The sequence below is a fragment of the Bubalus bubalis genome, chromosome 11 (genome assembly GCF_019923935.1).
Source record: "Bubalus bubalis isolate 160015118507 breed Murrah chromosome 11, NDDB_SH_1, whole genome shotgun sequence".
In the NCBI taxonomy this organism is placed as follows: domain Eukaryota; kingdom Metazoa; phylum Chordata; class Mammalia; order Artiodactyla; family Bovidae; genus Bubalus; species Bubalus bubalis.
The window spans coordinates 977,281-1,000,871 of NC_059167.1; the positions used below are offsets into that span (position 1 = coordinate 977,281).

Consider the following 23,591-nt stretch of genomic DNA (forward strand, 5'->3'; position numbering starts at 1 on the left):
CAGGAGGTGAACCCCGAGTTCTGACCGCTCGCCAGTGCCCGCTGCTCGAATGCTGGCGAGAGCGTTTTTAGAGACTCGTTTCCCATAATGAATTCTGACATCATTGCACTCTCTCACGGCTGTTGAAACGGAATAAATGACCTCATGTCAAGGGTCTGTGGAAACCCTCAAACCCAGGAGAGTCCTTGGCTCTCTTTCTCTTCGTTTTGGAGTGGAGTTTCTAAGCAGCAGTTCATTCTAGCTGTTTCACGGGTGTCAACACTTAAGAATAAACGAATAGTTTAGAGACACGAAAGCAACCCTGTGGTTTTTATTTATTTCCCTCAAATTGGGGGTATTTCATAGCCTCTAGAATGTAATTTTTGCAAGTTAATCTTTTACTGTTTCTTTCTATCATGATTATCTTTAAAAAAAATTTTTTTTCTGCCGTCATGGCAACCGTGGAAGTGATTGCTTGAATAAAATTATGTGACTATAGAAGCATATGAATGGTATAAGAGATGCTGGTGGTTGGATGTCTCTGTATTTAGGACACTTTGTTCCTTTTCTGACGTTTAGATGTGCGACCTGCCCCCTCCAGCCCCCTCCTGCGGCCGCCAGCCCTGCGCTGGTGCCCGCGCTGCGGTCACTGCGGACTCGCTGTTGATGAGCACAGTTCTCCCCGGCTTCGGGAAGTGCTAGACTCTGCAGCCGAAGCTCTTCCCAGAAAAAAACTGGAAGCAGTTTGAGCAGAGCGCGGATTTGCGCAGAGGCAGGGCAGTGCTGCGGCGCCCTCCGGCCGGTCGCGGGGACTTCCTGCAGCGGCCGCCGGGAGGCACCGGCCCTGCGCGGGAGGACGGCCCGGCCCCGCGCGGCAGCTCTGCGCCCGCGGCGCTCAGCTCCGGCGGCGAGCCTCGCCCCGGACGCCGGGCTGCTTCTCCCGCGACAGCGGGTTTTCCTTCCAGTTTTTGAACCAGTTCCTCGGAGTAGCTCATTCGCTGGGATCACTGGAACCGTTAGATTTATATTATGTACTTATTAATTTGCATATTAATCATGTAAACCAGACCTTCTTTTCTTCTCCCCACCCAGTATCTTATTTTAAACGTTTTATTTTGGATTAACAGTGCCGTGATGGTTTCAGGCGGACGCGGAGGGACCCAGCCGCGCGGGTACGCGTATCCGTTCCCCGGGGCGCCCTCCCACCCAGGCTGCCGAGGAGCGCGGAGCGCGTCCGGCGCTCGCAGCAGGCCTGGGTGACCCATTTACACACAGCCTGTGTGCGTGTCCTTCCCAAACGCCCCAACCATCCCTGCCCCCATCCTTCCCCCCGCCGCCCACCGGCAGCCCGGAGTTGGTTCTCTGAGAAAACAGGCCTTTCTTGTGTCCCCGCTGTTTTGTTCCTCCTGCGAGCATCGTCCTGGGGCTGAGCTCGCGTTTCCTGTCAGGAAGGTGAGCGCTTTGGCGGAAAGCTCCCAGCCGGCCCTCTCGCCGCTGTGACTAAGCGAGCCGTTTCTCTCTTGTGTCACGGTGGACTAGGTCATGTCGGGATCATTTCTAGCTAGAAAATCTGTGCTTCTGTAACTGGACAGGTATCTCCCTCGGCGAGCAGGGCCCGGGAGACGTTCTGAAGGGCCAGCTCCCACCTGGTGGCTTCCCCCTGAGTTACAGCGTTTGGATTGAATGCTGCCTACTGTCCTCCCGTGTAAAAACAGCCGTGTAAACCTGGGCCTCCGACTGCATCGTCTCAGCGCCGTCTTTACTCGCACAGCTTAAAACGCCATGCTTTGTGCACATGTGTATGTGCTGTGTGCGCTCAGTCATGTCAGACTCTGGTGACCCTGGGGACCGTAGGCCGCCAGGCTCCTCTGTCCTGGGATTTCCCAGGCGCGAATACTGGAGTGGGTTGATCCTTCCTTCTCCAGGGGATCTTCCCCACCCAGGCATCGAACCCGCCTCTCCTGCATAGCAGGTGGACTCCTTACTCCTGAGGCACTGGGGAAGCCTCTTTTTGTGCATACTAGGAGTCTACTCTGGGATTCTGGACTAAAATGACACTGCTCTGTCCCGCCTATCCCTTTCTCAGCTGTAGCTGTTCCTTCCCCTCACACCCCGCCATGTTACTTAAGAGAACGGAGCTTCAGTCCAAAGCGAATATACTCTGTTGCCTGTGAACACAGATCCCATAAAAGCAAATGAAGGGGAAAGCAGCAGAGATTGCATGTCCCAGGGCCTATTACCTAATTTTTATTCATGTTTCCATTAGTGCTGACTGGAGTCCTGAGCACAAGCTTCTCTTTTTATGCTGCCGTAAAGCCTCTGATCCGATATCATCTGATATGTGTGGGTGAGAGGACTATGGGAGCGTTTATGTCCTGGTGCCAATAAACCATTATCTTCAAGTTCTGGGGGTGTTCTTGTGAATGAGAGCCTTGGGATGTCGCGTCGATATAAGACACGAATTAATAGCCCCGTGAGCGCTCAGAGCACACGGAGCCCACGTGTCGTTTGCTTTCATCCCTTTGTGCAATTTAAAGTGTCATCCAAGAAGAGAGCCGAATACCTGGCCTCTGCTGCGCCAGCACCTGCTGACCTGCTCGGAGGCTTTTTGGAAAGATGAGATGTGTTCTAATGAGCAGGTTATAAATATCACCGGGTTATGTCATAGGAGGTGGCGGTGCTCGATGTAAAGGGACCTGCGGGGAAGTGATCCCAGCCGGCCGGGCCGGGCACAGCCTCAGAAAGGAGGGACAGACACGTGGGGTCTGGGCGTGTGGGTCAGGGTGAAGCCAGGTGTGATTTGCCCCTTCACAAAACGTGCAACCCACACGGTGAGGTGTGTGGCCATGTGTGAGCTGCGCTGACCTCAGCCCAGGGGCGCTTGCCCGCTCGGGAGGGGCTGTGACCCTCTGCCTGCCTGCTGGGGTTGGGGTTAGGCTGGGGGCGGGGGGCCGGGCGGCTTTACTGGGCAGTCCTGTGTGTCCTCGAAGACAGAGAGCGCTTGCCCGATGGAGCCCCTCGGTTTTCATGCCTCTGCCCTTTGTCTCGCCCACAAAGGAGGCAGGTCACAAAAACCCTTTTCCACATTGCACACATTCCTATACCTTTGTGCCAGCCATTCTGGGATGAAAAGAGTTTAGCACCACTTAACAGAGCAGGCTGAGCTACTGGGGGGTGGAAGATAGACTCGTGAAAGATATCTTGCCTTTTTTTTTTTTTTTTTTTGCCTCAGATCTGGCTTTCCAACATTTCTTTGCTTGAGAAACTCTGACTGTGGAAGCACCAAAGCCCATCAATCTTAGGTCAGATTTTTCAGACTTGAGCAAAGACGGACAGACACGTGCCGAGCGATGGTTCGCTTACCGTCTCACCAACAGCTTTTATGTAGACAAAATGCAGTGGAATGTGTATATAAAATATTTAACATTAATAGGCGCCGGATGGGAGCCCTATCAAATTCTGTGTGCCCACAGGAGCCTGACAAGAGGAGTCGGGAGATTCAGAGAGCTCCTCAGAGCGGTTGAGACCAGAACAACCCAAAACCTGCGGATGGTAAGTGTGACTGCCGACTTGGTTCAGGCCCGAAGGCGCTGCAGGCACCTTCTCTCTCTTTCGTATTATAAATTATAGATGATGTATCATCACACATTAGGTAATACAGACGTTATACATCTTAAATTCCATCAGTGAAGCATGTTGTTACACATCATTCATTCACCAGTTTAAAGTCATTGGACTTTAGTAGTCACAAAATTGTTCAGCCATCATTTATATTTCAATTCAGAACTTTCTCTTCACCCCACAAAAACCTCCATGCCTGTTACTGGTCAGTCTCATTCTACTCTTCCTCCAGCCGCGGGTGGCCACTAACTCACCTCCTATTTCTGTGGATGTGCCTGTTCTGGACACTTCACATAAGCGGCTTTGTGTGGCACATGGTCTTTTTGTGACTGGCTTTTCTTAGCCTCACGTTTCCCAGGCCCATCCGCCCTGCGCTCTGTGTCTTCATTCCTCTCCGCCGTGGTTGACGTTCCAGCGCAGGACAGAGCCTGTCTTATTTATTCAGCCACCAGTCCCTAGGACACTGGATTGTTTCTGCTTGTCAGCTCTTATGAATAACGCTGCTGTGAACATCCTCATGCACGTTCCTGTGTGGATATTTGTGTTCGTTTTTCCTGGGTACATACCTGGGACTGGAGTTGCTGGATCACATGGTGGCTGTACATTTGACCTCTGGAGGAATTGCCAAGCTTTTCCAGATTGATCGCACCGTTTTACGTTCTTACCAGAAGTAGCGAGCGTCCAGCTTTTCCACGTGCTCGACAGCACTTGCCTATTATTTCTTTTCAGCTCTAGCCATCCTAGCGGGTGTGGCGTGCTGCCTCACCGTGGTTTGGTTTACATCCCTGATGGCGAATGACGGGCATCTTTTCAGTCGCTTCTCGGTCATGCTCTGTTAAATCGAAAGGCGTGCACCCTGTGCGGCAGCTAGCACTGGGCCCTCTCGACACCAGGGTGGTTGTATGCTGAAGGGTCATACCGCACCCTGAATGGGGCAGAGCACATTAGATCCTAGGAGTACCTAGCTGTTCAACTATACTGACCATAAAACCCAGGAATAGGAAAGCTAGTTAAATACAGTGGCTGGTCAGCAGCTTGGCTCACCTGTGGACTTGAGTTCTGTCTCCTCCCTTTTAAACCTTTCACTCACCTCCACAGGGTGCCCTTCAGAGCCACATCACCGAGCGTTCGCGCGAAGGGCTCTGTCTTTTGTGATCCGGGCTGTTGTCTGCCCGTTATCATGCGTCCGTTACCATGGTTTTTTATTTTTTTGTCCACACCACATGGCATGTGGAATCTTAAATTCCCTGACCAGAAACTGAACCCACGCCCTCCGTAGTGTAAGCCTGGATGAAGTCTTAACGCACTGGACCACCAGGGAAGTCCGTCGGGAATCCTTTAAATGCTGTGAGTGTTCAGTTGGGCGAGGCTAAGCCACTCCCGTCACGGGAAATGAGGCTGTATCTTCGTTTGGCGTCTCCAGAACACTAGGATGTGGACGCACGACTCGCAGGTCCAGGCGGCTCAGCCACAGGCTCTCCTGGCATTACAGTGCCAAGCCTCCTCAGTCGTGTCTGACTCTCGGTGACCCCACGTACCATGGCTGGCAGGCCCTTCTGTCCATGGGATGCTCGAGGCAAAAACACTGGAGTGGGTTGCCATCTCCTCCTCCAGGGGGTCTTCCCAGCCCAGGGGCTGAACCCGTGTCTCTTTGTCTCCTGCATTGGCAGGCGGGTTCTTTACCAGTAGCGCCACCTGGGAGGCCCAGAACTACAGGAGGTAAAGCAAGACGGGTGACTTCACACACACACACACACACACACAGACACACACACACACACCACCAAGAACTCACTTGGTCTTTGATATTTATTTCTGTGTTGATATGATTTATGGGTGCCCTCAGAAGTTCAAAGAAAACATTTTTTGATCAACACAGTTCTTTAAGCGAAAAAAAACCCTGCAAAAATATGGATAAAAATTATTGCCACATGTCTTTTCTCTCAAATTGACCTCCCCCCCTATTCCATAAAACTTCCCAACTGGTCAGCATGAACAGCTTAAAAGATTTGAAAGCATAATGAGAGTATTATAAGTGTTCTTGTAATTGTTTTAAAAGCTCACTTAGCCAATCTTTCAAATTCTTAAATATAGACTCTCAAAGAATATACATTTCATTAAGGAAATGAATGGTTCTTCCTCATTAAAAGGCATGTGTACACGGACTGCACCATAGGAGTCTGCCTGTTGCTCATGCCAACATTATTTTTCAGAGTTAGAGAATATTTTCTATTATTGTGTAAGGTTTATGATTTTCAATCAATGTATTTTAACTTATAAAAATCCTGTGAGGTAGGATTCTGGCCAGAAATAAGTTAGGAACGAAGAGTGTTTTTTTGTTTTGTTTTGTTTTTTTCCCTGACAAACCCAGTGAAGAGGCTTCTAAAGGAAGCCTGTGAGGACGAAAGCTGGCCCTGGACACTTCCAGCTCTTAACTAACTGGTTACTGTTAACATGGGCTTCCCTGGTAGCTCACGCGGTAAAGTGATCCATCTACAATGCGGGAGACCTGAGTTTGATCACTAAATTGGAAAGAGCTCCTGGAGAAGGAATGGCAACCCACTCCAGTATCCTTGCTTGGGAAATCCCATGAACAGAGGAGCCTGGCGGGCTACAGTTCATGGGGTTGCAAAGAGGTGGACACAACTGAGTTATTGACATGTTCACGTTCAACACGAGGGGAGGCACTTCACACTCAGTGCCACATTTGAGTTGCAGGCACACTTTTGGTCTTGGTTGATGGTCCACGAGTGACCTAAATTAAACTGTTTCTAATTCCTTAAGGGCTCAGCCAGCAGTGTGCCTCTGATACATCTGAGGCCTTTGAGCAAATACGCATCCCTGTGCCGGACCTCGGGAATGCCAGCCTGTGGCCGGACTCAAGAACCTGTATTTTCTACTTTTCACAAGTGATTCTTTGCCCAGCCCAGCTGAGAAACACTTCTTGGACATCTTCTCTGGCGTCCTCTGGTTTCCACCGGACGTGAGGAAGCTTCTCTAGCTATTGCCACTCGTGAGACAGGGTTTCTCATGTGTGTGTGTGTGTGTGTGTGTGAGAGAGAGACTTTTTTTTTTTTAACTTTTTATTTTATATTGGAGTATAGCCAATTAACAATGTTGTGATAGTTGCAGATGGACAGTGAAGGGACTCAGCCTTCCATAGACATATATCCATTCTTCCCCAAACTCGCCTCCCATCCAGGCTGCCACGTGACATTGAGCAGAGTTCCCTGTGCTCTACAGTAGGTCCTTGCCGGTCATCCATTTAGACACAGCGGTGTGTAGATGTCCATCCCAAGCTCCCTAACTGTCGCTCCCCCTATTGTTACCCACTGGCAATCTTATGTTCCTTCTTTAAGTTTGCGAGTTGGTTTCTGTCTTGTAAAAAAGTTCATTTGTATAATTTCTTTTTAGATTCTGCACATAAAGAATGTCATACGATTTTTCTCCTTCTCTAAGACAGTGTTTCTTAATTGCTGTCTGATTCCTTTTCGATTAGCTGATAATTGCAAATTTATGATATCCTTATGAGACGGAAATGACAACCCACTCCAGTATCCTTGCCTGGAAAATCTCATGGGCAGAGGAGCCTGGTGAACTGCAGTCCACGGGGTCGCAAAGAGCCGGGCACGACTGAGCGACTAACACTAAGTAACACTAACTAAAAGTTGCTTTGTAAACTCTGGAGTGAAGCTATAGCAGAGCAGGATTTAAAAGTACATTTACAGCAACCCCGTTCCTAGATAAATACTCCAAATAATTGAAAGCAGGTTTTCAAACCAAAACTTGTGTACGAGTGTTCACAGCAGCACTCCTTACGGTAGCCAGAAGATGGAAACAATTCAAGTGTCTACCGCTGATGACTGAATAAACAGGATACGATGGAATATCATTCAGCTGCAGAGAGGAGTGAAGGGCTGGTTCATGCTGCTCCGTGGACAAGCCTTGAAAAGACTATGCTGAGTGGCAGGAGTCAGACACAGGGAGACCCCATGTTGTTTGGCTCCTTTTATGTGAAATGTAAACCAGGCAACCTACAGACACAGGAGGCAGAGCCGTTGTTCCCAGGGCGCGGGAGGAGGGAGAGTGGAGAGTGACTTCTTAAAGGGTATGGGGTTTCCTTTCAGGGTAAAGAATGTTCTGGATCTAGATAGTGACCGTGGTTGTACAACACCGTGAGTGTGCTAAATGCCACTGGGTTGCACGCTTTAAAATGGTGACTGTTATGTGAGGTTTATCACAGTTTAAAAGCACATGCAAAAAAAAGTGCATTTAATGACCAACTTTGTACAAAGAAGTTCAAGTTCTTCTTCCAGACCAGCCTTCTTCCTTTCTTTCACTTGAAATATATTTGGTAGTTATCAACAATTTTTAGGCATTTAAACTACAAGCTATATATGCCCTGAGTATAAAACGTAAAAGGTGTCATAGACGTTGGTGATCTTGCTGATAATTTCTCCTATTCAGTCTCCTCTGAACTTCATTTGTCCTTTCAGTGAATATAACCAACATCCTTCCTAATCGGGTGCATGATGAGCTGATGCCTTTAATATATGCAATCACATCAAAACCTCACTGAAAAGCTCTCTCTGGAAGGTTAATACCTTGAGGGAAAATGAGGTCTGACGTGAGCTGTCCAGCAGCGGACAGAGACTTTTACCTTAGAATCCCTCTATGGCAGATACATCCACAATGTGAAGTTCCTGTTCATTTTTCTCCTTTAACATTTTTTTTTCCCTCAGCTAGAGCCGGTGGAGGTTATTCTTGCCAGCTGATGCTTCCAGCAGAAGTCATTAGTTTATATGACTGCAGTGAGATCAAAACGAGGCCATAACGGGAGGTTTAAGAAAATGGTCCAGGAAGTGTTTAGGTCCTGAAAATCGTGTTCTTATGAGATCTTTACAGATGGCTCAGTTGGGGATGATCGGAGTGCATCTAATTTCACATTTTTATAGACATTTAAAGCCAGTGGGTCTTACTTGGGAATAATGAAGAAAATGTGCCTTTACCCAGTCGTTATCAGGAACCACTAAGCTAGTGATTGGGCTGCATTTAGGTTTCCTTGTGGTGTTTTAAGAGATTTCCCATAGATGAAAGCCTAGCAAAGTTCTCTTCTGGAACATATTGGTTTAAAAAGTCTTGTTCTCAGAAGATCAGTATCCTTTGCCTGCCTCTTCCAGAGAACGGTAAAACCACGCAGGAAACCTGCTGGGTGGCGCTCTCTTTCCCTGCCTCTGGCTGAGTGTGAGGTCGCCTGGATCACCCTGCAATGCAGTCCTTCTATTTTCAGAGGGATTTTTTTTTTAATTTCTCTTCTTTGTCACTGGGAGATGATGAGGACATCAGTTAGCACAGTTCTTCGTAGCCGCCTTCTCTCCTGCCCCTGGTACATCGCCCGCAGCGCTGTTTGGCTTCGCAGGTGGCACTGGCAGTGAAGAACCCGCCAGTGCAGGAGGCGCAAGAGACGCGGGGCCATCCCTGGTCAGGAAGGCCCCCTGCAGGAGGGCGTGGCACCCCACTCCAGCACCCTTGCCTGGAGAATCCCATGGGCAGAGGAGCCTGGCGGGCCACAGTCCAGGGGGTCGCAAGGAGCCGGACAGGACTGAGTGACGCAGCACGTGTGCACGCATGGTGCTGTTCCAGCAGCAGAGCTATAGACACAGTAATCTGCATCCAATCTAGGAGGACAAGACTCAGACATTTCTGAGTTTTCACAGTGAGAAAAGAGATACCTACCCGGCTTTGAAAAAATGTATTTCTTGATCAGTATCCGTAGTTCCCACTTTGCCCTCTCTGCACTTGGCACAAGGCCAGTGGGAGCCTTGGGCCGGAAGACCCAGGATGCAGGGAGAACAGGTCAGGGTCTCAGGTGCTGAGGGCCAGGGCGGGGACACGTAGGACTTGTCCTTGGCACGCCTGAGAAGGAAGACGGTCTAAAAATCTGCACCGGACATCCTCTTTTCATCAACAAAGAGACTTTTTTCAGGGATTACATCATCTAGGTTGAGTTCTGGCTTTCTGCCACCTTCAGGCTTTAGCAGGCATCGGTTGGAAAGTGATGAGAATATTTGCAGTTCACCTATTATTTAGTTAATATAAGAGCTTTTGGAAAAGAGCTTAACTAAAAATTTCAGGTCCAAAACATGTTTAGTGTTCCAGAATATAACAGAAGCAGGGCAGCATTTGAAGGGCATGAGGTTATCTGTTTTTTCAATGTTATTTTTGTTGTCATCAACGGGACAATTTTCTCAAAGTAAAAATTTTTAATGAGTCTTGGAATAGTGATAACAAAGTGATGGCTGAAAAATCTTTACTAAATGAGCAGATGATGAGCGAATGATGCAGAGTAGATTCATGCTGTCCCTTTGCTCCTTTGTGTCCCCAGACAATAGCCAGGCAGCTGGCGGAGATCTTGTTGCGGGGTATGTGTGAGCAGAGCTACTGGAACCCTCTGGAGGATCCGCCATGCCAGTCACCCCTGGACGATCCTCTCCGGAAAGGAGCAAACACGAAAACCTACACCCTCACCCGGAAAGCCCGCGTCTACTCAGGAGAGAAGTATGGGAACTGCTGTTCATTTGTAGGTTAGGGGATGGGAGGGGAACTTTGGGCCTCCCAGGTGGCGCTAATGGTTAAGAACCCGCCTGCCAATGCAGGAGACATAAGAGACCAGGATTCAATCCCTGGGTCAGGAAGGTCCCCTGGAGGAGGGCGTGGCAACCCACTCCAGTGTTCTTGCCTGGAGAATCCCATGGGCAGAGGAGCCTGACTGGCTACAGTCCATGGGGTCACAAAGCGTCGGACACGAAGAGACTTACACACACACACACACACACACACACACACAAGAGTATATAGAAGTTCAAGGGTCGATTTTTTCTCCCCTGAAAGAGAACCAGACGAGCAAGTCTAATTTACCAGTTTAATAAAGATACCTCTTTATTTTTCATAACTTCAGCAAAATCCATGCACTACTGGGGACCTTTTAAGTAAGAAAATGCTCTCATTCTTATCTAAAACAGCTTGGTTGCTATTCTCAGTCTTCACTGTTGGTTTTGGGATTTTCATTCAGATTATTACAAGAACTTCAGCATCATACAAAGTTATTAGTAAGCCAGAGCTCACTTTTTTTTCTTTTCCTCAGCAATTCCTTGATCCTTTGTTTAAAAATTTGTTTTACACCGAATTAGCTGTAAGAAGAAGGAGAATTAAGTAATTAACAAATGATTAATAATTTACAAGTGACTGAAAGGTGATGTCTCTGATTGTTTTCACTTTTGAAGTTGGGCTGGATCACCTCTGAGGATGCTGGGGTAAGGGTCCACGCCGGGCTCCCTCTGGGCTTTCCCCCTCGGGAAGGAGTAGGCGGGAGACAGAGAGAGGCCCCAAGGCGGCAGGAAGACAGGACCCGGCTTGGCTCATTCCCGACTCCTCCCCTCGGAGCCTTCCTTCCTGTCTTTGTTCCCACAAGACCGAGGCTGGTGGCTTTTCACAACCTCGCTGTGAGGGAAAGAGGAACATGAACGAATAACTAAGGACACCTCCTTTAGTCACGGTGCGGGGGGAAAATGGCGGAAAGCCCGCAGGCTGCTGCCGCTGAGGCCCCGGGGAGCGCTGACAGGCGTGGGGCCTGCAGGGCTATCGCGGTGAGGCTTCTGAACACCGCTCTGCAGCTTCGGGGGCAGCACTTCTCAGGGTAACTGCCTCTCAGTTGCTCAGTCAGTTCAGTCGCTCAGTCCTGTCCGACTCTGCGACCCCATGGACTGCAGCACGCCAGGCCTCCCTGTCCACCACCAACTCCCGGAGTTCACTCAAACCCATGTCCATTGAGTCAGTGATGCCATCCAGCCATCTCATCCTCTGTCATCCCCTCCTCCTGCCTTCAACCCCTCCTGGCATCAGAGTCTTTTCAAGTGAGTCAGTGCTTCGCATCAGGTGGCCAAAGTATTGGAGCTTCAGCTTCAACATCAGTCCTTCCAATGAACACCAGGACTGATTTCCTTTAAGGATGGACTGGTTGGGTCTCCTTGCAGTCCAAGGGACTCTCAAGACTTCTCCAACAGCACAGTTCAAAAGCATCAATTCTTTGGCGCTCAGCTTTCTTCATAGTCCATCTCTCACATCCATACATGACCACTGGAAAAACCATAGCCTTGACTTGATGGACCTTTGTTGGCAAAGTAATGTCTGTGCTTTTTAACATGCTCTCTAGGTTTGTCATCGGAGAAGGTGATGGCACCCCCACTCCAGTACTCTTGCCTGGAAAATCCCATGGACGGAGGAGCCTGGTAGGCTGCAGTCCATGGGGTCGCTAAGAGTCGGACACGACTGAGCAACTTCACTTTCACTTTTCACTTTCATGCATTGGAGAAGGAAATGGCAACCCACTCCAGTGTTCTTGCCTGGAGAATCCCAGGGACGGGGAAGCCTGGTGGGCTGCCGTCTATGGGGTTGCACAGAGTTGGACATGACTGAAGCGACTTAGCAGCAGGTTTGTCATAGCTTTCCTTCTAAGGAGTAAGCGTCTTTTAATTTCATGGCTGCAGTCACCATCTGCAGTGATTTTGGAGCCCAAAAAAGTAAAGTCTGTCACTGCTTCCACCTTTTCCCCATCGATTTGCCATGAAGTGATGGGACTGGATGCCATGATCTTCGTTTTCTGAATGTTGAGTTTTAAGCCAACTTTTTCACTCTCCTCTTTCACTTTCATCAACAGGTTCTTTAGTTCCTCCTTGCTTTCTGCCATAAGAGTGGTGTCATCTGCATATCTGAGGTGATTGATATTTCTCCCGGAAATCTTGATTCCAGTTTGTGCTTCTTCCAGCCCAGCGTTTCTCATGATGTACTCTGCATATATGTTAAATAATCAGGGTGACAATATACAGCCTTGACGTACTCCTTTTACTATTTGGAGCCAGTCTGTTGTTCCATGTCCAGTTCTAACTGTTGCTTCCTGACCTGCACACAGATTTCTCAAAAGGCAGGTCAGGTGGTCTGGTATTCCCATCTCTTTCAGAATTTTCCAGTTTATTGTGATCCACACAGTCAAAGGCTTTGGTGTAGTCAATAAAGCAGAAATAGATGTTTTTCTGGAACTCTCTTGCTTTTTTGATGGTCCAACGGATGTTGGCAATTTGATCTCTGGTTCCTCTGCCTTTTCTAAAACCAGCTTGAACATCTGGAAGTTCATGGTTCACGTATTATTGAAGCCTGGCTTGGAGAATTTTTAGCATTACTTTGCTAGTGTGTGAGATGAGTCCAATTCTGTGGTAGTTTGAGCATTCTTCGGCATTGCCTTTCTTTGGGATTGGAATGAAAACTGACCTTTTCCAGTCCTGTGGCCAATGGCCACTGCCTCTCAGTCTTCTTAAACTGACCCTGGTCTTTCTCTCTCTCATCATCTTGTTCAATTTGCATTTCTTGTATGGATTCAGACTAGTGAGCATTTTCTTAACTTTTTCCTGCATTCCTTACCCCTTATCTGGATTCATAGAACATCTGTGCTAGCAGTTCTCAAACTCTCACTTTTAAAATGCTGACCCCTTATTATGAGCTATTCAGCATCAGGACTGAGGTTCTTTTTTAGGTAATGTCTTAAACCTTAAAACCAGACCCCAGGTTTCCCTCTGCTTTGGATGCCTCGTAAGTGCTGGTATATTCAAGACTCCAGCTCTTGCTTCCTCCCGCAGTCAAGTCTGACACGTGGGTGAAGCTCTGTGTGTGTCTGGGTGCTGTTCCAGTGTGGCCTCACCCCTGAAGGAAGCGAAGCTCAGAGTGCTGGCCGTGTCTCCCTTCTTTCCAGAACCACTCAGTCTTTGCCATACATCAGCTTCCCCATCTGTACAAGAGTTGTGGGGGCAAAACATAGATCAAGTTAAATGTAGTTATTAGTTAATGGGAAGATTCCCATGCCATGAATGGTTATTGAGACACAAATTTCATTTCACACAAATAGACACAGTCATTTTTATTAATGTTTTGTTGAGATCTAATTCACATACTATACAATTCACTCATTTAAAGTGTACAATGCACTTTAATACAGCTTTTAATATAGTCACATTGCTCATCACTGTGGTCAAATTTAGAATATTTTTATTACCCCCCAAATAAACCTAGCACCCCTTAGCCTGCCTTCCCCCGAAACCCTTATATTTTCACATGAATTTTAGGATCATTTGGTCTATTTCTACAAAAAAGAGCAACTAGGATCATGATAGGAAATGATCGTAATTTGTAGATTAATTTGAGGAGCGTTGCCATCTTAACAGGGCTTCCCAGGTGGCGCTAGTGGTAAAGAACCCGCCTGCCAATACAGGAGACTTAAGAGACCTGGGTTCGATCCCGGGGTTGGGAAGATCCCCCGGAAGAGGGCATGGCAACCCACTCCAGTACTCTTGCCTGGAGAGTCCATGGATAGAAGAGCCTGGCAGGCTACAGTCCATGGGGGTCACAAAGAGTCAGGCACGACTGAAGTGACTTAGCACACATGCGCACCGTCCTAGCAATATTAAGTCTTCATGACCATGAAATGTCTTTCCATTTATTTTCCTTTAATTTTTTTGACAACAATTTGAAGTTTTCAAGGTGTAATGTTTGCACTTCTTTTGTAAACTTATCTAAGGGTGTTTTGGTGTGTGTGGTATTCTTTTCAATCTATCATAAATGGAATTGTTACTATTACTTTTATTTTGGGGCTGTTTGTTGCAAGTATATAGAAATAAAATCGATTGCCTGTATTGATTGTGTATGCTGAAGTCTTGCTGAACTGGTTTATTAGTTCTAATAGTTTTTTAGATCCCTTGGGATTTTCTATATACAAGATCATGTCGTCCGCAAATATAGTTTTACTTCTTCCTAACATGGACACCTTTTGTTTATTTTTCTTTCTTCCATTGTATTCCTCCTCATAAGAAGCACTTGAGGTGGCTTAGATAAAGAAATGCACATTAGATTAGATAGTTATCACAAAGTTAAGAGGAGGCTAGAAACGACCATTTTGTGCCAGGAAGTGGATGATGATTTTTCGAACACTAGGAGTGCCATACATCATGCTAAACTCTGTAGGCCTCAGAGGAGAAAGTAATTATCCTGGCGTCCTAAATACAGGTCTGACCCTCCTGGCAGCCAATGCAGAGGTTTTTGGTAAGGATGAGGATGCTGTCTGAAGGATAACAATGAGGGACACTGAAAGATCCTGCTAACCACTTGATGGCAGAACCCAAGGGATAAATGGTCAGCTCTTCCATCACCTTCCTCCAGATCTAAGGCTCCAGTTTCCCAGCTCCACAGCCTGAGGCCTGGGGGCCCAGGACCTCCCCTTGACACTCTTGGGCCCTAAGGGGACAACATCACAATAGGAGAGCCCAGCAGTTTTCACTGTCCACCCTGAGCTCCGCAGGGAAGAGGGAAAGAACGGCCAGAAATAGGTCTAGAGAATTAGTAATTGGCGGGGGGTAAACTACAGTCTGCAGTTTTTCAGGTATGTCTCAAAACTGTCCTTTCCCTTCCTCTGGTCCCTGCTTCTTCCTGCAGGTCCTCAGAGTTTTGCAGCGCCCCTGCGGACCCATCTTGCCTGCCTTGAAAAGCGTAGAGGATAGAGGAAGGGTAGAGGAAGTAGAATTAGAATCGGTTAATGTGCTACTTGTTAGCAGCTCTGGTTAAAATAACACAGCCTCACATACAAGCAGCCTAGACGGTGCAGATGGAATCTGCGGATTATTTTGGACTCAGTTTGCTGGTGTTAAGTCACAATTAGCATGGGCTCTCTCTCTTTTCAGTTAGTCTGGACAATGCAGAGCTGGCTAGCTATGGAGCAAAAAAAAAACCTTAATGTTACTGCTTTTTCTGTGAGGCCCCAGTTGCATGTGAACATGAACCAGAATGTCAGGAACTGATGGCAGGATGGACACACACACACACACACACACTCACTCACATGAGCATTCTGAATTCAAAGCCTGTAGGCTCTATTTCTGAATTTAAGGGGAAAGAAGAGTTCTGTCTTGTAAAAACCCAAGGCACCTAAAGCTACCTCTTAAATGAGGTCACTGCAGATTCTAGAATTTCGCTCCTTGCTCACAGGCGCCCCCCTCCCCGCTTTTAAAACAATTTTTAATTGGAGGATAATTGCTTTACAGAATTCTGTGGTGTTCTGTCAGACCTCAACAAGAATCAGCCACAGGCACACCCATGTCCCCTCCCTCCCGGACCCCCTCCCGTCTCCTCCCACCCCAGCCTGCAGCCTGAGCTCCTGGAGTCGTACAGCAGGTTCCCATTCTATCTGATTCACACACAGGCCTGTACATTTCCACGTTACTCCCTCCTCCCATGTCCTTAGGTCTGTTCTCTATGTCTGTTTCTCCCTTGCTGCCCTGAAGCTCACAGGCGCTTTTTAAAAATCTTAGTCCTGAAAGAGCAATAGGAACCGTCCCACAGGTGGTCTCCTTATGTCCAGGATGTCCGAGTTGTAAAGTCTCAGCCACTGTACTTTTCTTACTCCTCATGGTCTTTTGACACAGTACAAAAATTGCCGGCACTTAAAAGAGAACAAGTATTTAGAATCATTTGGAAAACATTTTTTGACCATTTGGGGGTGGCATGGGGCCTCATCCCTTCTCTTAAGTTAAATGTAGTAGTACACCGGGGAAGGTGTACATTTAGTCTTTATTTAGTCATCTCCAAAACATCCAGGAGTTTGTTTGTCTGTTTTTAACCAAGTTAACTTCTTTTTTTCGGCCCCGCTGTGCGGCATGCAGGGTCTTAGTTCCCCAGCCAGGGACTGAACCTGTGCCCCTGCATTAGGAGCGTGGAGTCTTAACCACTGACCAGGGGGAAGTCCTTAACCAAGTTCATTCTTCCTGCACTCTTCTAGCATTCCACAAAAAAGACTTGAGTTTGGCCCAACTTGTGATGCAACTCACAGTTCTACTCAAGGATTCTAGAGCTTTAGAATGGAGAAAATTGCAGGAAGTCTTTTAAAATGCTCAAACCGGAAAAAAAAAATGATATAGAGAATGGAGATCAGAGTTATGTTTGGCTTTTATTGTTCTATAATCCTGAGCAACATTGAGCCTAAAAGCCTTTCCTTTGAATCCAAGATGTTGAGTCTAGCCAAATTCCCTAAAATTGATTAATAAGACAGTTCTTGTATGTTACCCCAAAATACAGCATGTGTGTTTCTGTAAGATAGCTCACTTAGCTCACGAAACTCTTACAGTATCCTAGGAATTATTCAAACTCTAAAACTGCTTCCAATCTCATATTTCATCGAAATGACAGTATACAATATGCCAGCTAGCAAGTAAGATATAAGAAGAGTACCGGGTAGTGAAATGTCTGCAGTTTTAACTCATAGTGGGTTCAGGAGAAAGTCTGTGTTATTGAGACAATGTCAGCTTGTACTTATCAGAGTTTCTGCCTCGATAATAGTCACAAATGTTATTTGAGCTTTTAACTTGGTTTCTACAGCGTTACCCTGCTACCTGCTATTTAAATGCATAGTTAAAATGTATAAATTCCATGGATTATGATAGAAGTAAGCAAATTAATTCAAGTGTCCATCATCCAGCATTTTTCTTGGGTTCTATACTATATAAAAATCTAGAAGCTGTTAGCATTCAGTCCTGCTCTTAGTCATATATTTTGTGTTACTTTGAAATTGCCATATATCAAAGTGAATTTTCTTTATACAGCATTTTTTGTCCTCAAGAAAATACTGAAGAAGCCCTGTTGTTACTGCTGATTAGTGAATCAATGGTGAGTAGAATGTGTTTTTACATTTTTATTTCCCCTATTCCTTTAGTCCCTGTTTTGATATGGTGACTCCATCAGGATAGTGACTCTTTCTTTGCAGAAACAAGAAGAGTACCTTCTGAAGGGGATACCTGGTGGGAAAAAGAACTACAGTGGTTTAAAGAGAGATGTTTCTAATTCTTGGGCTGGCTAGAAATGGCCCTAGGTTGGTCTGAAGCATGAAGCTTCTCTTTCCCTTAGCAATTAGCAGGCATCTGAGTTCATTCATTTATCCACAAAGTACTGATTGGACAAGAACCCGGTTGCACATGGGTAACTACACCTAAAATGACCGTCAGGGGAAACTTAAATTGGTGGGGGGTGGGGACAAGCCCTCAAGGGTAAACCTTTATGAGCCTTCTTCATTTGCCTTGGTGGGAGGGAGAATTTGGGGGTGAAACACTGGCTGTATTGAACCTATGGTTTCCGTAGCAGCAGCCTGATGAACCTGCCTTGCGTTCCCGCCCAGGTCCTCTCTCCAACTCCCACTTGTTCCCCAGGCATTGCAGAGTCCGAAGGCCAGGAGAGCCCACTCTGTTACCCGGCTCTGCTGTTGGGAGGGAGTTTTTGCCAGACCATCAGATTCCTTTGAGATGTTTTCTCAGTGTTTGGCCAGGAGATCGAATTTAGGTCTAGAATTTCATCGTTCATCATTTACTGGGTTTCTTCTCGGCACTTCGCTAGGCGTGACAGCCCAGCTTGAAGCGTGCCAGAGTAATATGGGTCATGGTAGTTAGTACCTTGGCACGTAAATGATGTGTGCTGAGCACCTGAGCAGAACTGCAAGCCTTGGGGCTTGGAAGGTCCTGTGCCCACCTACTCATTTAGACGAGGGGCTAGAGGCATCCTTCAGTGGCCTCCTGTTCCTTCTAGCAGACATCCTGTCTCCTTCCGTAACTCCCAACCTGCTGGGCAGGCAGGAGGAAAAACAAGGAGAAAAAGGAGGTGTAACTAAAGCAAGAGAAGGTGGTCCCCTCTACTCTAAGCTTACAGTTTAAATGGAGGCAGGAAATATCCTCCGGGGAAGAAGACTTAGAAACGGGTGGTGAGTGAAGAAGGGGCAGAAGAGGCTGGGGTTGGGCAGGGAGGGTAGGTTTCTTGCCTTAATTTAAAGCTTTGGGTTTTCTTTTTCTGTGAAATGGCCCTGAGATGTTTACAACAGGGAGACTGCTTGAGTTACCGCATCTTTTTATTTGGAAGCCCTTTGACGTCATTGGCCCCACTTCCTCTGAAGGATACAGGTCGCCTCCATGGCTCATCTTTCCTTGACTGTCAGCTGGTGACTGCGGATGGTGTCATTTACATCCTCTCCTCTGCCTTGGCACAGTCGCAGAGGCACATATGAGCACAGGCCAGCACCCGTGGCCTCCTGTAACTGGTATTCAGACGAGCAGGTCTCGCTGTGACCTGTTGTTGGTTCTGTGGCGGGTGGATGGGGCGGGGGAGTGCTCACTGCCATTCCCTCCTCCTCACGGGGTCTTCACAACCTGGTATTTCGCTTCCTTTGGGCAAACTCGGTTAGTGATGGTGGAAAAGTCCTGAGAGCGTGGTGACCATACACTTTTGATCTCTTGGACAATTCTGATTGAAAATTTGTGTTCTGTTGTCAGGCTGTGTGCGTTGCAGTTTGGAATTTGGGAAAGCTGGCGACATCTCTAGAATGCATGCTCTCAGAGTTGATGTCTTGGGCGTGACGTCTAACCCTCCTCCTCCCTCACCGCAGTGATAGACCCTAATAATACTCAAATTTCGGATCCCCTTGAGGCAGTCAAATTTGACTCTGTCATATTTAATTTCCAGAAAATCTCTTCAGAGGATGATGAAATCCAAATGATGACAGTAAATAAGAAGGACGAGGTTTGCCAACCAGGACAGTTATGTTCTCCCTGTAAATCATTCCATGGTTACGTAGGTAGAAATCTAAATTAAGTTGCCTTTGGAAGCCTTTTTTCATGTCCCTTGATTTTTTTTTTCTTCCAGTTTTTAGACAGAAAATAGATGTGCTCAATTTCAGAACCAAAATGAGAACTGCTGTGTTGTGTATGTGTGTGTGTGTGTCTGAGAAAACTGTATTCTCCTCTGGTCCTGATTTTAACTTAGAAACATAAATTTGTCAATGGTCCCTCTGCCTACAGGAACTCATTTGGAGTTGAACTGTGTTCTTACCTCAAATCAAATTAGTTTCTCCAGGAGAAGGGAGTTATCAGAACTGTATTTTAGCACAGTTACCGCTGAGACAGCATTCTGGGATATTTATTATTTGTGGACCTGCTTGAGATTCTGTACTGTACCTTTTTAATCAAAAGGCACTGATAGACTTTCTTTTTAAAAAGAAAAATGGAACGCGTTTGGCATAACCTGAAAATCTTTCTTAAATGATGTTTTGTTGTGTTCCCTTCTGTCCCAGGTCGGTCTCAATATGGAACATTTGGAGCAAATAAATCAAATGAGACCACTGATAGCAGGCCCTATATCCCTCACAGCTTCTTTTGTTGGCTCCAAAGGCATTCCTAACCAGAAAAACTTACAATGAAATTTTAAAAAGCAGGCTTGTTTCCATAAGAGATGACTCACTTTGTAGGAAGCGGCCTGTCTTATATATTTCTTATTTGTCTTTGACATTTAAGAGGAAGGAGTTTTAAAATGAGTAAGTACTGACAGGAGGCTACAAGTCAATGCCTTGGACTCACACAAAAGAAAGCATCCGTCTCATTAGTGAGTGAGAAGGTGTGTGCATGGCTTTTCCAAGTGTCAGGCTGGAAGTTAAACGTTGGGCTGCCGAGACCAGTGACCCTGGTCTCTCGAGAGCCAGTTTCACAGGGAAAATGGAAGGGCCCTTTCTGTGTTCCTAGGGATGGTTAGGTCTTGAGCCTTCTGTTAATTAGAAGGGAAAAGAAGACAGGCAAAGTCTAACTTTATTGCTACTGAACTCCCTGTTAGGGAGAAAAGGAAAATGAGCTACGTTTAGAGTCTCCAGTACATGTGATGTGTTTGGAGGAACTGGTGGAATAATTGCAAAAGTAATGAAAACAAGTTGCCATGGAGAGCAGTTGATTTCTAGATAAATGAGATGAATAAGCTTGAATGCGCCTGCGGTATTTCTGTGCTGAGCAGTGGGGGTGTGAAATAGACAAGCCTCCTTGTTCTCCCGAGTCCTCTGTGCTAACATCTTTAAAAACCAAAGTCTGTTTGCTTCTTACTTTCTCTTCCACATCTGTTCTGTGCTTCCCTGAACAAAGTTGAATGAGTCTTTGTAGTCTTTTCCAGTGAAGCTATCATACAGAGATTTGAATGTTGCTTGGGTGAGAGAGGGAAAGATACATCTCTGTAGGACTGATGTGCCCTGATAACACCATTTGGCAATGGAAGTGTGGGGCTGGGGATTTTCTCCTGCTCTTTCATGTAGAGGAGAAGCAGGATCCATAAGTGAGACATGGCAGGGCTTCATCTGATGGATGATTCTGCTGCCCCGGAGCGCAGCTGTGTCCGCTGCGTGGCTGGCTGTGAACCTGAGCCCAGGAGAAACCACTGTGCTTTGCATCCACTCCTGAAGCTTCCTCCAGGCACCTGCCAATGCGGACAAGTGCCCTCCAGGCCTTCTGAGTCCTGCGGTGCTCTGGGGATCTTGAGTAAACGACCCCTTACTCACTCGTGCCCTTGTCCCCAGGCCCTCGGCAAGCTCTCAGGGGCAGCAGGCCCTGAATGGCTTCCCTGCACAAAGCGATAGCTGTGTGCACGGCCAGCTCACCATCTGCTTCTCTCTTCCGTGTTGTTTTCAGGCCAACCGGGACGCTGTGCTGAGCAGGATACCTGAGCACAAGAGCGACCGTCTCATCAGTTTACAGAGCGCATCTGTGGTCTATGATTTACTGACCATTGCTCTTGGAAGAAGAGGCCAGTATGAGATGCTGTCAGAGGTACAGCCTTTGAGTCTGGTTGACTTCCAGGCAGTGGGTGGTGCTGGCGGTGTGAGTGCTGGAGGAGCTGGGCTACCTGGTCTTCACACACATACACACACACACACACACACACACAGGCGGTGTGTGCACTGGGAAGAGCTGGCGGACCTGGTCCTGCCACACACACACACACACACACACACACACACACACACACACTGCCCCCCTCACTGGCAGCCATGTACCCTCGGGCCCCTCATCTAACTTTGGTTTCCTTCTCTGCAAAATGGGACTCAGGCTGCACAATGCGGTGGTGGAATTGACTTGTGCTCAGTTCCTACTGGTGGTTCATAAACCCACTGGGGGTGAGTTTGTGTGTAAGAGAAAGCGAGCGTTTCTCAGGCAGTTTCTTTTTCAGTGTGATTTCCACACTGATCCCCATTCTCCCACCTGTGATATTAATTTCCTTGTTAAGCTGGTTTTATTTTATATCAAGTATTGAGGCATAACTGCTGGCGCACTAACGACTTCCGGCCCAGGGTGCGTCGAGTGAGCCGGGACTTCCGGCCCAGGGTGCGTCGGGTGAGCCGGGACTTCCGGCCCAGGGTGCGTCAGGTGAGCCGGGACTTCCGGCCCAGGGTGCGACGGGTGAGCCGGGACTTCCGGCCCAGGGTGCGACGGGTGAGCCGGGACTTCCGGCCCAGGGTGCGTCGGGTGAGCCGGGACTTCCGGCACATGGTGCGCTGCGTGAGCCGGGACTTCCGGCACATGGTGCGCTGCGTGAGCCGGGACTTCCGGCCCAGGGTGCGTCGAGTGAGCCAGTACAGGCTTAAGGGAGAGTAAACGGTGCCTTCACGTGTAGTCTTTCGCTCATTCTGAGGAGACTCCAGCTGCTTATAGATACTGTTGCCGCCTCATTCCCTCGGCTGCTAAGAGACATTCAGGCTGGAAGCTGGACTGTTGTACAGTTTCAGGAGAGGCTGCTTAGTCGGAGGCCATGCTCATGCGTTATTGAGGGACTGCCCAGAACGCCAGATCTAGCCCCCGAGAGGCTAACTCAGTCACAGGACCACTTTATCTCTTCTCCAGCGGAGTAAAAAGAAAAGGAGGAAAGAAAAACCACTCCTTTTGTTCAAGTGAACCTTTCCCCGGTATTTATCTTGTTTCTTCTAAATCGATACGCGTTGCAACAGCCTCCGGGCACGCGGACAGGAATGAAATACTGGAACAGATCGGCTGGCGTCGGACCGGCGCCCGGCTCACCCTGCAGCCCGCGGCGCACCGCCACCTGAGGCAGGAGCCTCGGGGAACAGACGAGCCTGCGCGGCTCCCATCTGTTTTTAGCCTTTGGTTTGGTGACTATACAGGGCGACCGTTACTCAGGCTTCAAAAAAGAAAAAAAGGCCCTCGCAATCTGGCTCAGATGAAGCGATGAGTCCAGATGTTCCTGTCCCAACGCGCACTCCCGGGGCACGCCCCAGGCTTGGGGTGGGCCCGGGTTCTTCATCACCCCGGGGGCTTTGACTCCCAGGGACCCTCTCCTGGCCAGCTGAGTTCCTGTCCACCGCCTCCACCAAGGAGCCCATCTGCAGGGAGAGAGCCAGGCAGCTCCCAGCTGAGTTCTTTTAAGGTGAACTTCCCTCCCTGCCCCGACAACCACTAAAAGTCTCTCGGCGTCCAAGGCTGCGTGGGGCTTGCACGACCGCTCTCCTCCCATCACGGGGCCACAGAACTGGTCCCCGGCTTGAAATTCGCCTGTGTGCGAAACAGGTGTGAGGAGGCCGGGGTGGCCGGCGTGGCGGATGGGCTGGACGGCCCCTGCCTGCAGGCTTATTCTCGTGCCACGAATGGCTCTGGGGGGACGGCTGTCACCTAGCGGCATTTGTCTGTGAGCCGGAGGCTCCCTGGCATGTGCTTCCGCCTGGCGCGGAATCCTGGGACCGCGTTTTCAGCCAGATAGCTTTCACCTTGACATCACGCCTCGCCTTCTCCCGTGGTCATGCCCTGACACTCAAGTCACTGGGTAGTCTGGTTGGTTGGCAGAGCCTTGATTCAGAATTTCACAGCACTGGTCACATGGACCCTGTAGAGACAGTGCGGGGTTTCCTTGAAGGGGCTGGAGCAGAACAGTGGGAGCCTTTGGAGCCTTTTGAATTTTGTACCATGTCAGTGTTTTACCCATTAAAAATGTAAGTCAGTGGATCAAATATATAAAATGGAGGGCATTCATTTTTTTAATCCCATATATATGCAAGCCCTGATTCTGTGCCGGGGGCTGTGATTAGGGCTGAGGGCGCA

General features: G+C 48.0%; 1 protein-coding gene across 5 annotated transcripts in view; it reads left to right on the forward strand.

Annotated features, from left to right (window-relative positions):
- Window positions 1-23,591, forward strand: part of TTC7B (tetratricopeptide repeat domain 7B) — a 278,267-nt gene that overhangs the window by 133,016 nt on the left and 121,660 nt on the right. For all 5 annotated transcript variants that reach the window (XM_044924610.2, XM_045161998.1, XM_045161999.1 and 2 more), the window contains exons 6-9: window positions 3,453-3,531; window positions 9,986-10,158; window positions 17,295-17,358; window positions 21,174-21,311. In XM_044924610.2, coding sequence (XP_044780545.1) covers window positions 3,453-3,531; window positions 9,986-10,158; window positions 17,295-17,358; window positions 21,174-21,311 — 454 coding nt within the window. The remainder of the gene's footprint in view (window positions 1-3,452; window positions 3,532-9,985; window positions 10,159-17,294; window positions 17,359-21,173; window positions 21,312-23,591) is intronic.